General features: G+C 43.1%; 1 protein-coding gene across 1 annotated transcript in view; it reads right to left on the reverse strand.

Annotated features, from left to right (window-relative positions):
- pglyrp5 (peptidoglycan recognition protein 5) overlaps positions 1 to 13,463 on the reverse strand; it is a 34,385-nt gene that overhangs the window by 15,643 nt on the left and 5,279 nt on the right. The window contains exons 2-3 of the mRNA XM_039768105.1: positions 4,346 to 4,553; positions 3,985 to 4,103 (exon numbers count right to left, since the gene is read on the reverse strand). Coding sequence (XP_039624039.1) covers positions 3,985 to 4,103; positions 4,346 to 4,553 — 327 coding nt within the window. The remainder of the gene's footprint in view (positions 1 to 3,984; positions 4,104 to 4,345; positions 4,554 to 13,463) is intronic.

Genomic DNA, 13,463 nt, shown 5'->3' on the forward strand with positions numbered 1-13,463 from the left:
TTTATGTTTGAGCATCACCGTGCCCGTGTTGCTTTTGAAATTAAATAGAGTTCTACGCGTGCAAGTATGTGTGTCTGTCCGGCCCGGAAGTGAGACGTAGAGTCCGGGTGAGGGCTCCAGCTCCGAGGATATGCAAGCGAGGCCAGCACACCGGCAAATGGAAACCTACGAAGAAAGGCAGTCGCTTAGCAGCTAATGAACAAATGATGCGAGCACATCGCAACACGAATCCTCATAGCAGAGAGATGCCCAGAGTAGCTCTGACGATTTCAATACTTTCTAGGATTAGTTAGTATATAGCAGGCGACTGCCAGCATTCTTTGTTTAAGCAGCACCGTGCCCCTGTTGCTTTTCAAATGAAATAGAGTTGGCCGGTTATGAGCGTCAACTGGATGATAACATATCATACAAGACCGCAAGACAAGCGCATTACTGAGTCTTTATTGTTTGTTAATTTATTTTTAAAGTTTTTTTTTTATTATTATGCTTTTCTCAAACAATTAAAAAAATTGCAACGCTGGGTATTTCAGCTAGTATCTATCATATATATATATATATATATATATAAATTAAATAAATAAATAAATAGGGGCAGGGGCAGTGCTAGGCCCTTGGCCACTTTTAGGGTATTCTGCCTTTGCATTTGATCTGCTATTTGGTAAGGGCCAGTCGCCACTGCGGTATTTGAGACATGAGTGGCGAGTAAAGGCTAAAAGAGGTAAAGGTGTACACATAAAACAAAGCTAATAATTTGGGCATATCCAGGATTAACTTGTCCACCAATATGAAAAGAACCTTAGAGGTTAAAGTGCCTTTTGTGTGCACTTGCTTGATTTATTTCATTCTTTTTATTACTGGCGGGCAAATACTGTACACTGTCCCATTCCAAGCAAGTCATTTGCATCTATCTGTATTAGATCGGGGGTGTATGCCAGACATCTAGAACCTCCAGTTAATGGCTGATATTACAGTGGTTAGCACTGTGCCTTGCAGGTCCAAAGACAGGGAATTCAATTCCCAGTCAACATCAGCCCATGTGGAGTATTCATTTTGCCCTTACGTCTCCCTGTGTATTTTCTTCAGACAGTCCAGTTTATCACACACTCTCAGGTTTCATTGGCTCTTCTCGGGTCCTGGAGGGCGACTGTGGCTGCAGGTTTTCCTTTTAAATCAGTGACCAATTTCTACTGCTGACTGACCTTTTTGCCTTCATTTAATTTGCCATTTTAGACTCAGACTTCTTAACTGTTTTTTCCCCTTTTTTGGAAGCCAAATAATTAATACAAAAAGAGAGAGGACATGACCTGCTCACCTGTGTCCATCTGAAAATAGGTGAAGGTCTTGGGAAGGCTGATTTGCTCTGGCCCATAAAAAATTCTTAAAACAAGAAAATACAATGTTTTGGAAATGTCTGCTGTGGCAGAATGAGAGCACCAACGGGCCATGGAATTAAATATCTGGTTTAATTAACAACAAAAGTCGGTTTCTAATTAAGGAACTGGTTAGAGTGAAAGTGGTTGGAGTTTGAGTGCCCCCTACTTGGCTGGTCATCTGTTGGCTCACTTCACAGCTCATTTTTGTTTGGCTGCCATTTAAGGAAAAAAAGAAGCACTTCAGATCATTAGGGGTTGAATAAAATAAAGTAAAAAGTTAACTGAGAGTAGAAACTGATCACTGATGTAGAAAGTGGCAAGAAGGAAAATCTGCAGCCTCTACAGCACCCCCAGGATCGAAGCTGGACACCCCGGCACTAAATGGACTCAATAAAACAGAGTGTGAGTTTCTGCTCGACTCCTATTCGGGGGTGTCAATGCTGCTGGCCATGGAAGCCCACTCCAACAATCCAGTCAGAAATAAAATGGGACTTCAAAATGACTGGATGAGTACTGTAAATTGGGCAGTTCATTCTCTTCTTGCCTGAAGGGGCCAGAGTTGCCTGGAAAGCTTGCATATTGTAATCTCTTTCGTTAGCCAATAAAAGGGGTCATTTTGTTTGACTTCTCATTAAATAACACGGTACAACACCCTAGTACTGCAAACCTTTAAAATAATACATAATGATGCTCCCTGTACACTACCTATCTGGGCATAAATTCACTCTTTGCTTGGTTTCCCCCCTCTCACTATGACACCATCGCCTTACTGCAGCGCTGGCATGCTGTTGCTTTGGGTTTGCGAGTTTAAGCGATTTGCCCTCGGAGCGGATCGTCTCCAACATGCTCCATAGCAATCGCAGATTAGCTGGTGTCGAAATTCTGCTCCAAATAGTTCATTCTATCCCAGAAAGACGCTCGAGTAGATTGTGATATGGCTCTCATGTAAATCTGAATTTGCTACGACGTTTCTGGATCTATCCCCAGGACTTTCCTAGCCTTGTGTCCCAGCGCATTACCCAGCCTACAATGCCCATTCAGAGAAGGTGTGACGATGCGGGTTCGACTCCATCCTCCTATTGCTGTTCAGGAGCCCTTGAACCCAAAACCGTCAATAATGTCACCGAGATGAGCTGACACATGGGGACAAATCTCTCAAGGCCAGGGGATATTCCAAAAAGTGCTTTATTCAAAAACAAAAAGTGCAAAAGTGCAGCGTCAAAGTTCAATAAATAAATCCATAAAAATCAAGTGTCCAGTTGGGTTAAAACCATCAACAATAAATAAATCCTTTAAAATCTGAGGTAAAAATGTAGAAGTTAAAAACGCAGTCTCTCCCACTCTTTTTGTTCTCTGGCCCACCTCCATCACTCTCTCCCCGGCTCACCATCACTTGCAGCCGCGGAGACCCAACAGTCACGAGCTCCTTCTGTCAACCTCCGTCTTAGCCTCCAAACGGACGTCACTGCCAGACCGACGAGGTTGGCTCTCCTCCCGTGATCTTTCGCGCACTCGTAGTCGCTCCTAAGATCCCGCGGGATGACACCTCTCCTGCTCACCCCACTCGCTAGTTGTCAGTGGGGCGAACTAGCCCCCTAGAGCGACTCCATCTGACGCTCCTTCGCGGGGCCCCCGCTCGTTCTGTCTCTCTCTCTTAAGGTGGCCAGATCATCCAGCCTAGACTGCCCTTGACGTACTTTAACCTCCTTCCATTTCTCTCCCACGATCTCTCTTTTTCCACGATTCCTGATTTATCATATCTTTTTTTCCAACGGTTTTTTTTTTCCCCCTCTCTCCGGTGTACCTTCGCTTATATATAATCCTTATACACCTCTCTCTGCCTCCGTGGGCACAGCGTCTTGATTACACACCGCAGGAAGCCAATGTGGCAAACAAGAGCAAACGCACCCTCACGTGCAGGTGCGACTCGCTCCAATCACCCCATTAACTCCCCGCGGTTGTGCAATCGCGCCCACGGAGAACGACACGGCTATACGGGTTTAAAATACCTGACTTTTTTTCGTAAGCCGCGGACCCGCTATACCACACTCTGCTGCCATATTACAGTCAACTGGTCTGTTCACTCTGCACTTTTATCTTCATGGGTCCATCTCGGGGGCGGCACGGTGGCGCAGTGGTAGCGCTCCTGCCTCGCTGTTAGGAGAGCTTGCATGTTCTTCAAGTGTCTGCGTGGGTTTCCTCCGGGCACTCCGGTTTCCTCCCACAGTCCAAAGACATGCAGGTTAGGTACATTGGTGATTCTAAATTGGCCCGTGTGTTTGTGTGTGTCCTGCGGTGGGTTGGCACCCTGCCCGGGATTGGTTCCTGCCTTGTGCCCTGTGTTGGCTGGGATTGGCTCCAGCAGACCCCCCGTGACCCTGTGTTCAGATTCAGCAGGTTGGAAAATGGATGGATGGATGGGTCCATCTCATCAATGGCCTGTTTCTACTGCCTGGCCAACCACTGACTATACTTCATCATTCGCTCATAACATTCTAAATATTTCAGAATCAACCTCTGCACTTTCTTTGCTAAAACCTAGCCAACACTGAAGTTCCTTCTTAGCTAAATACGCAATAGCGTTGACTGGCAAGGACTGTAGTTTACTTACTCTCAAAGTTGCCCATAACTGCAATTCCCAAAGCCACATTGTTGTAATTCTTGGCGTGAGCCCCTTCAATGACCCAGCCTCTCCCTTCATACACCGTGCCGTCCTGTCCAATCAAAAAACTGAAAAACACACACATGACAAGAACCAGTTAAGAAGAAGTCAAAAGATCAAAACTGTATGTTGTACTGTTCATATATGATATTAGTGTTCATCAGTACATCAGTAAACCAGCTCCGAAAACTACTGTATACACATTGCCAAATTCAAAAAACACTGCATTTAGTAACTACAATTCACTTACCGCATAGATTACTTTTATATTTGTAAGCTCATTCACTGAGAGAGAAAGACAGAAACTCACTTGTAACCAATATCATTCCAGCCATTTGTGTCCATGTGGAGGCGCTGTATCTGCCGCAGTTGCTCGATGCATGATGATGACTCAAGGCAGGAGTCCATTGCGGTGTGATGGATTATTACCATGTTAGATGGTACTTTCATGGGCTCTCGGAGTTTAGGGGGTAGGGCTCCCCATTCTTTTCTGCGCATTAGAGAGAAACGCTGAAACCCTGTGATAAAAAGCACAACAACAGGCTAAAAACAGTATGCTAACAAATCACATAGGCTTCGCCCTCTTCTTTAAAAGTGGAAAAAGGCAAAGAATTAAATCAATTCATTTTTCATATGAACCAAATTCTGCTGAAAATATAGCTGGAATTACAAAGTATCCTGGCAATGGAGGCACCATAACAAGGAGTTACCCATCAGCAATTAGTTGATTGGTCATGTAAGAATATTTACTGCATATTCACATTCAGCACGGTCTAGAGAGATTGTCAGCCTTCAGCTTCCTCTTTTGAAGAAATTCTCCTCCAGAGTGCATGCAACTTCAGACTGAGAGGACGGTTCACCTTTCAGTAAGAAGATAGATAGATAGATAGATAGATAGATAGATAGATAGATAGATAGATAGATAGATAGATAGATAGATAGATAGATAGATAGATAGATAGAGATAGATAGATAGATAGATAGATAGATAGATAGATAGATAGATAGATAGATAGATAGATAGATAGATAGATAGTATCCCCAGGGGAAAGTTTGCTTTTTAAGATCTTTAACTAAATAAATCCATACATTGGTAGATAAGTAGGTAGGTAAATAAATAAACATACACACAGACTATGGTCTGAACACACACCAGCAAAACTAAAAAGCAAGAAAATTAAAAAGAAAGAAAACTTGTGGCTTGGCAGTCAGAGTCTCAGTTTTAATTCCTTCTATTCGGTATGGCCTCCAGGGGGTCCAGAGTGTGTCCCATAACTGAGCCTGCCCTTTTAATTAGCTTGTTAATTCGGTGGGCCTTCCTTGAAGTGATGTTACCACTTGCCATCACTGAGTTATAGAAGATGTGAAGGATGTCACTTCCTACATTAAATGAACGCAGTCTCCTAGAAAGCCTGCTCTGCCCTTTCTTCTATAGTTCTTCTGTGTAACCTGTCATTAACGTGGACCCCCCCAATACATGTAGGAGTGGACGACTCTAAACTCACTCCTTGAAAAGTGACTGAACAGAGAGGTTCTTTGCTGAGGCAAAAGTCAATAACCAGTTCTTTGGTTTTGTTGATGTTTGGTTGCAGATAATTCCTGAAGTTCTCCACCTGACTCTTCTCCTCTGTGTCATCCCCTATCAATACATCCCATAAGTGCAGAATCATCGGAGAAGTTCTGCAAGTAGCATGACCTGCTGTTATATTTGTAGTCACATTTGTGACCCGACATTTACGTGCCAACAAAATAGCGCCGATTAAAACGCGCCGACAAAATCGCGAAAGTTTCATTAAATATGAATTACTAGTTCAAAGCATATATAATAATGTTTACTTTAGAAGTCAATATTATGAGACGCGGCATGCCATCAGCACGGCACGCAGATAGTCCTTAAGATCACGCCCTGCATATGAAGGAAGAATTGCAGCAAGGGCGTCCCACTCTCTTGGCCTCTCTCGCGATTTTGTCGGCGCGCATTTGTCGAAAACCAGTTAGCGGGTTTGTCGGCGCTCATTTGTCTATCGCGCTTTTGTCGGTGAACAGTTATATTTGTATTCTTGTTGTTGAGGTGAACAGAGTGAAGAGACAAGCAGACAGGCCTGTTCCTGGTGGTCCTCCACTTTTGCTCACACAGTCCTTGAGTCTCACAAACTGTGGTCTGCCACAAGCTCATCATCACCTGTGCTTCTCTGTGTTTACCCCTTAACAGGGACGGCTGGGAGGTACTGAAACGGCGGACTGGAGAAATCCAAAAACATAAACCTCACAGTACTGTCAGCTTTGCCCAGATGAGATGTGCAGATAGATCATTGCACCCCCCACTCCAAACTTTGACCCAAAACATACAGCCAAGACAACTTCAGAGTGGCTTCGGGACAAGTCTGTGAGTGAGTGTCATCAAGTGGACCAGACTAAAATCCTATAGAACGCATGCGGGGAGACACAAAGATGGCAGTTTAAAGACACTTTCCATCCTATCTAGCAGCTCTTGACAGAGTCTGCTAAGAAGAATGGGATAAACTGGCCAAATCCAGGTGTGCAAAGCTTGTAGAGACTTACCCAAAAACTGGAAATGCTGCCAAAGGGGCTTCTACAAAGTATTGAATTAAAGAATATGAAGGAGTGGTTTCAGTTTTTGATTTTTAACAAATTTGCTTAGATATGATAAAACTTAAATCTGCAGGGGCAGCACGGTGGCGCAGTGGTAGCGCTGCCGCCTCACAGTAAGAAAGGTGATCTGGGTTTGCTTCCCGGGTCCTTCCTGCATGGAGTTTGCATGGGTTTCTTCCGGGTGCTCCGGTTTCCTTCCACAGTCCAAAGACACACAGGTTATGTGCATTGGCGATCCTAAATTGTCCCTAGTGTGTGCTTGGTGCGTGTGTCCTGCGGTGGGCTGGCGCCCTGACCAGGATTTGTTCCTGCCTTGTGCCCTATGCTGGCAGGGACTGGCTACCACTGCGCCACCCCTCCTTTTTTGTAAACGAGTAAAAATGTTTCAATAAAAAAAAACTTCACTATACAAAACGGATAATTACAAACAGTGCTTTTGTTACTAACCAACAATGGAATGTTATTTAAAATTTGCTCGAAAACTCCACAAGTTAACTGTAGGCGACGCATTTGAACGTGAGCACCCAACTCTACATTCAGAAAAATGACCAATAGAGGTCGCTAAAACACTGAAACATTAAACTCAAGCGGCACCTGAATACTGTAGTACACTAGTCTCGTATTCACATGCGCTTCAGTGACCCGATTATTCACAGTTTCCTGCTTTCAAAACTGCCTTGTAAACCATTATTCCGATTAGAAATATCGGATTCCTGACCTTTTAGAAACCTGATTAACAGAAGTAGTTTTCTCCATAAATTACTCGATTATTTGACCTTGTAAACCCAAAAAAAGGATTAGCGTTGAGGGGTTTGCAGTCTGCGCATGTCCGTCGCACTCTGCCAGCCTGCACCTGTATTTGTTTTGTAGACACTTTAAATCCCTTCACACCTCTCCGCCAGCGCCCTTTGTCTTCTAAATGTGCTGATAAAGAGAAGCCGGCTATTCCATCCCCCCACCAATTTAGAACGTGCACGAACTTCTCTCAGCTCAGGCCTTGATTGAGTATCTGGGAGTGAAGTGGAGTTTTAGAGTGGAAATAATAGATCGTTGTTTGGAACACACGCATTTCATGTCTGTTCCGTTTCTACAGTAATCTGTGTCAACACATTGTTAAAACAGAAACTTTTTTTATATTCTAGTAGTAGATGACAAAATGTAGGCATAAACTATATAATATATGAAGCCTGAAGTCAAAATAGCAAAGAAACATTTTCACAAGAATAACACAATTGCACTTTTATTCAAACATATAACTGCAGAAACAAAAAGCCGCCTTAACATGCGACATTGACACCAGTTTCCTGTAACTGATTCCGTGGCTCAATAGACTCAGCCCCGCTTGGGAATCAAGGGGTGCGGGTTCGATCCTGCGCCTCTCCGTTTTGAGAAGTAAACTGCTCTTGTCTTACTGTTTTAGAATAAAAGCATACTTTTGATTTCAGTCTGTAACAGCCGGTGCAGTTTATGATCCTTGTAAAGGTTAGCTTTTTTTTTTATTCACTTTTCACTCTCTCAGTCGCGTTCAGAATCAATCCATACAACCCCATCTGACACGGCTGTTTTCACTAAAGGCGCTATAGCTCTGCAGTGTACCACGATGCATACTAACGCTACCCATGGTTCTGACACACAGACGCTGGCGAAACTGCCTTCTTCGTATCTCACCGTCACTTGATTTTCTTTTTATTCAGTTTTATTGAGTGTTCCTGCCAGTCCCCGCATGTTGCTGTATGCCGGATAGAGAGAAGTGTGTACACTGCTTCTTACAGGAAAAGGCGATGGAAAAAGTGCACTTTTGTTATACTTTTACACCAATATATGTTCCTGTGCTTGAACGACACGGGCAGATGGGGAGTGTCTGATGATTGCATATAGCGCCGAAGTTACTGGTCTTTACCATTCTCTCCTCTGCATGTCCTGTAGTACAAAAGAAAAAGCATACAGCAACATGCGGGGACTGGCAGGAACACTCAATAAAACGAAAAGCAAGTGACGGTGAGATCTGAAGAAGGCAGCTTCGCCAGCGTTTGTGTGTCAGAACCATGGGTAGCGTTAGTATGCATCGTGGTACACTGCAGAGCTATAGCGTCTTTAGTGAAAACAGCCGTGTCAGATGGGGTTGTATGGATTGATTCTGAACGCGACTGAGAGAGTGAAAAGTGAATAAAAAAAAAGCTAACCTTTACAAGGATCATAAACTGCACCGGCTGTTACAGACTGAAATCAAAAGTATGCTTTTATTCTAAAACAGTAAGACAAGAGCAGTTTACTTCTCAAAACAGAGAGGCGCAGGATCGAACCCGCGACCCCTTGATTCCCAAGCGGGGGCTGAGTCTATTGAGCCACGGAGTCAGTTACAGGAAACTGGTGTCAATGTCGCATGTTAAGGCGGCTTTTTGTTTCTGCAGTTATATGTTTGAATAAAAGTGCAATTGTGTTATTCTTGTGAAAATGTTTCTTTGCTATTTGGACTTCAGGCTTCATACATTATATAGTTTATGCCTACATTTTGTCATCTACTACTAGAATATAAAAAAGTTTCTGTTTTAACAATGTGTTGACACAGATTACTGTAGAAACGGAACAGACATGAAATGCGTGTGTTCCAAACAACGATCTATTATTTCCGCTCTAAAACTCCACTTCACTCCCAGATACTCAATCAAGGCCTGAGCTGAGAGAAGTTCGTGCACGTTCTAAATTGGTGGGGGGATGGAATAGCCGGCTTCTCTTTATCAGCACATTTAGAAGACAAAGGGCGCTGGCGGAGAGGTGTGAAGGGATTTAAGAAGCAGTTTAAGGTGGGACGGAATTACGAGTTTTTTCGTAGGCTCTGGTAATTCTAGTGTTAAGCAGCCACGGGTAAAAAGAAGCATCCACAAAACAAATTTCCAGAGGGAAATGTTCGGGCGATCGCATTAATTAAATAATCTTTCAGAAATCGCTACATTTATGTTGATGAGCTGAGCGTAAAAGTGCTAAACTCCGCAACACAAACTCGAGAGTAGTAGGGTGACACCTTAAAAGTTACGTGCGTTATGTAGACCGATTACTTTTAAAAGTAACGAGTAACCTAACGCAACACTTACTTTATTGTAGTAAAAATACCTGCATTATTATTATTATTATTTCAGCAGCACTAGGTATGAAGCAAGAAGCACACGTACCGGGTTGATTACAGGGATCGAACACACAGCCAAACAGGAAGGAGTGTGCTGTGTGGTGTGGCAATCCGGTAATAAGTCAATTTCACTAAATATATTTATAAAGCACAAGCAAAAACTATCATAGCGCCCTGTGTATTTGCATATTTCCGGTGGCCGAAGATAACCTATTAATTCTTTTTGCGCAGTTTAATGATGTGGAAGGGTTTTGACACTACTTGCGTCATTACTATGCGTGTAAACGTACCGTCTGTGAGAAAGTCGTGCGATTCTGAAATAATATGCAGTATATGGCACTATACGTTTGCGGATGCCTAATCATCACACCTACAGTACATGAGCTTGTTAAACATCCCATTCCTAAAACATGCGCATTAACATGGAGTTGGTCCTCCCTTTGCAGGTATCACAGCCTCCACTCTTCTTCACCACAGGATTTTGGAGTGTATCTGTGGGAATTTGTGTCCATTCATCCAAGAGAGGCTTTGCGAGGTCAAGTACTGATGTCTCACCCAAAGACCGGAGTCACCGTCAATGTTCCAAATCTTCTCTAAAAGTTTTCATTAGGGTTGAAGCCAGAGCTCTGTGTAGGCCATTCAAGTTCCTCCTTGTCTTAATGGGCCTGGCTTTATGCACAGTAGCGTAGCATTTGGTGAGGGAGCAAGGGGGAACATCTGTCCCCGGGCGCAGCATCCAGGGGGCGCCAAATTAATTTTAAGAAATTTTAGAATGAAATGTCTTCCATTCTTAAATGCACTAAAAAGTAAATAAAAAACATTCGCTTACTCAGTCCATCACTCCATCAGTATGAAGATATCTTTTTCCTATGTTTTTTGTCTCTTTCTGATTTCGAAGCACGTATTAGTTCTATATACCCAACAGACAATAATGTATCCCCTCCACTACTCTAACATGCTCGACTCCCACTTAGAAACATTTTTGACGTTATTAAACAGGTCGCGCGACTGACATGAGGCATTAGTGTATGGAGCGGGAGGTTACCGACAGCAGACATTTTGATGAACTAATCGATAAATCTGCAGCAGCAAAGGCTAGGAAATTTTCTCTTTGAAGTTAATAATTACATTTAAAGCATTATACATCAAACTATTTTTTTTACTTTATACTAACTTCACTTTCACGTTATTATATCAAATGTAATGTTTAAGTTTTTGCAATGTTATATTTGAATAATATTTTAGAACTAGGCTGACCCGCCTTTTAAGGCGACCGACTTTTAAGTTGACCACTTCTTAAGGCAATTCAATATGTAGATCAATTTGATATTTTATACAAACTCATTCATTTGGTTATATTGCATTTGAGTGGTATTACTTTAATACTTGTAGTTGCTGTTATTTTTGTGATGAAATTTAAACTTTTTTTCTATATTGAGGTCGCCCTTTTGAACCCCCCTGATATTTACTACGCGGTGAAGCATTTGTACCTCATCAACATTAATTATTTCCAGAGACATAATTTTGTCTATTTTTCCAGCGCATCGCGCACAAAAGCCAGGGAACGATGGGAGCACCAGAACTCTGCTCACATCATGTCGCTTCGTACCGCAAGCTGCAAGTAGTAAGTCTGTGATAAGCGGAATACCGCTTACGCTGTCCACTCACGGGACGGAAGGACAATCCTGACCGCTTTTATATAGTAAGAAAGAAGAAGAAGATATCAGACAGTCTGGAGTAGAAAATCATCTTTTACCTGGAAAAACGAAACTACAAATCCCATCATGCATTGCAAAATGGACGGGGCATGTGTGAAACTCCGCGCCTGCGTAGCACTCACGGGACGGAAGGACAATCCCGACAGCTTTTATATAGAAGGATAATTATATTTTCGAACTACCATTGTTGTCTTAATTATTTTTCTTCGTTCTATCTTTATAAATTTAGCAAAACCTTGAAAATATACGCATAAAAGTGCTTTAAAAATTAAAATATTTAAAAACTTAAAACTATTTAAAATAAAAAATATGAATTTTTTTTCTTATAATACTATTATTTTAAATACATTTTTTAAAATTTTCTTTCCCTTCCCCATTGCATTTTGGAAAACAAGAGGGGGCGCAAAATCTTCAGTTGTCCCCGGGTGCTGAAAACCCCTAGCTACGCCTCTGTTTATGCACGGGGGATAGTCTTGCTGCCTTTCCCATACTGTAGCTACAAAGCTGGAAGTACAAAATTGTGTAAAAGGTCTGCAAGTTGTAGCTTTAACAGCGCACTTCACTGGAACCAAGTGACTGAGCCCAAACCCTGCCATTATCTCTCCTCCAATAAACTTAACTGTAGGCAATCTGCAGTCTGGAAGGTGGTGATCTCCTGGCATTCACTAAACCCAGACTGAACCTTCGGGTTATCAGACAGTGAAGCACCATTCATCACTCCAGAGAACACGTTTTCACTGCTGGCTGGCTGTACCCCTGTATTTCTCAATGTTTTTGGTGGCGCGACCCACTTTATCCCACATAATTGCCTTCGGGATATGCCAAGGGGGTTGAGTGGTGCAATTATCATAGAGTAAGTAAGTCTAATCATCAGAACGATGACCTGCCCTGACCCATTTTGTGACCCACTAGAAATATAAACGATAGCAACTCTTGACCCATCAGCGGCACTGGGAAATACTGCTGCCCAAACTTGGCATTGTGCATTGTGATCTGAGGCTTGTGTGAAACAATTTTTACCATGAAAATACATTTTGTGAAGCTCCCATCACACGGTTCTTGTGCAGTGAGTGACACCACAGAGAACAGACGACGTTTCAGTACTCAGAGTTTATGTGGCCTACTATTCTGTGGCTGAGCTGCTGTTGCTCCTCAACTCTTCCACTTCACACGAACAGCACTCAAAGTTGACAGGAGCAGATTCAGCAGAGCAAAAATGTCACATTCTGACTTGTGGTAAATAAAGATGGCATCTGATGACAGTGCCACAGTTAAAGTCACATGAGCTCTTCATTACGACCCGTTCTACTATGAGGGATTGTCCAGGGAGATAGCTATGAGTTGATCTGATGCCTCTGTTAAAAATGAAATACCTGAACTCAATATGGAGGGGTCGCCACATACCTTTGGCCATGTAGCATATTTCTGTTTGCATGATGAGTGATGGGTGGTACGGTGGCACAGTGGGTAGCGCCGCTGCCTCGAAGTTAGGAGACCTGGGTTCGCTTCCCAGGTCCACCCTTCATGGAGTTTGCATGTTCTTCCCGTGTCTGCGTGGGTTTCCTCCGGGTACTCCATTTTCCTCCCACAGTCCAAAGACATGCAGGTTAGGTGCACTGGCGATCCAAATTGTCCCTAGTGTGTGCTGGCGCCCTGCCCAGGGTTTATTTCCTGCCTTGCGCCCTGTGTTGGCTGGGATTGGCTCCAGAAGACCCCCTTGACCCTGTAGTTAGGATGTAGTAGGTTGGATAATGGATGGATGGATGGATGGATGGATGATGAGTGGTGTACAGGATATAAACCACAATGCAAATACACTCACCGGCCATTTTATTAGGTACACCTGTTCAACTGCTTCTTAACACAGGTATTCAATCAGCCAATCACTTGGCAACGACTCAATGCATTTAGGCCTGTAGACATTGTCAAGACGACCTGCTGAAGTTCAAACTGGGGAAGAAAGGGTACTGATG

This window comes from Polypterus senegalus, chromosome 11 (assembly GCF_016835505.1).
Source record: "Polypterus senegalus isolate Bchr_013 chromosome 11, ASM1683550v1, whole genome shotgun sequence".
Lineage (NCBI taxonomy): Eukaryota > Metazoa > Chordata > Cladistia > Polypteriformes > Polypteridae > Polypterus > Polypterus senegalus.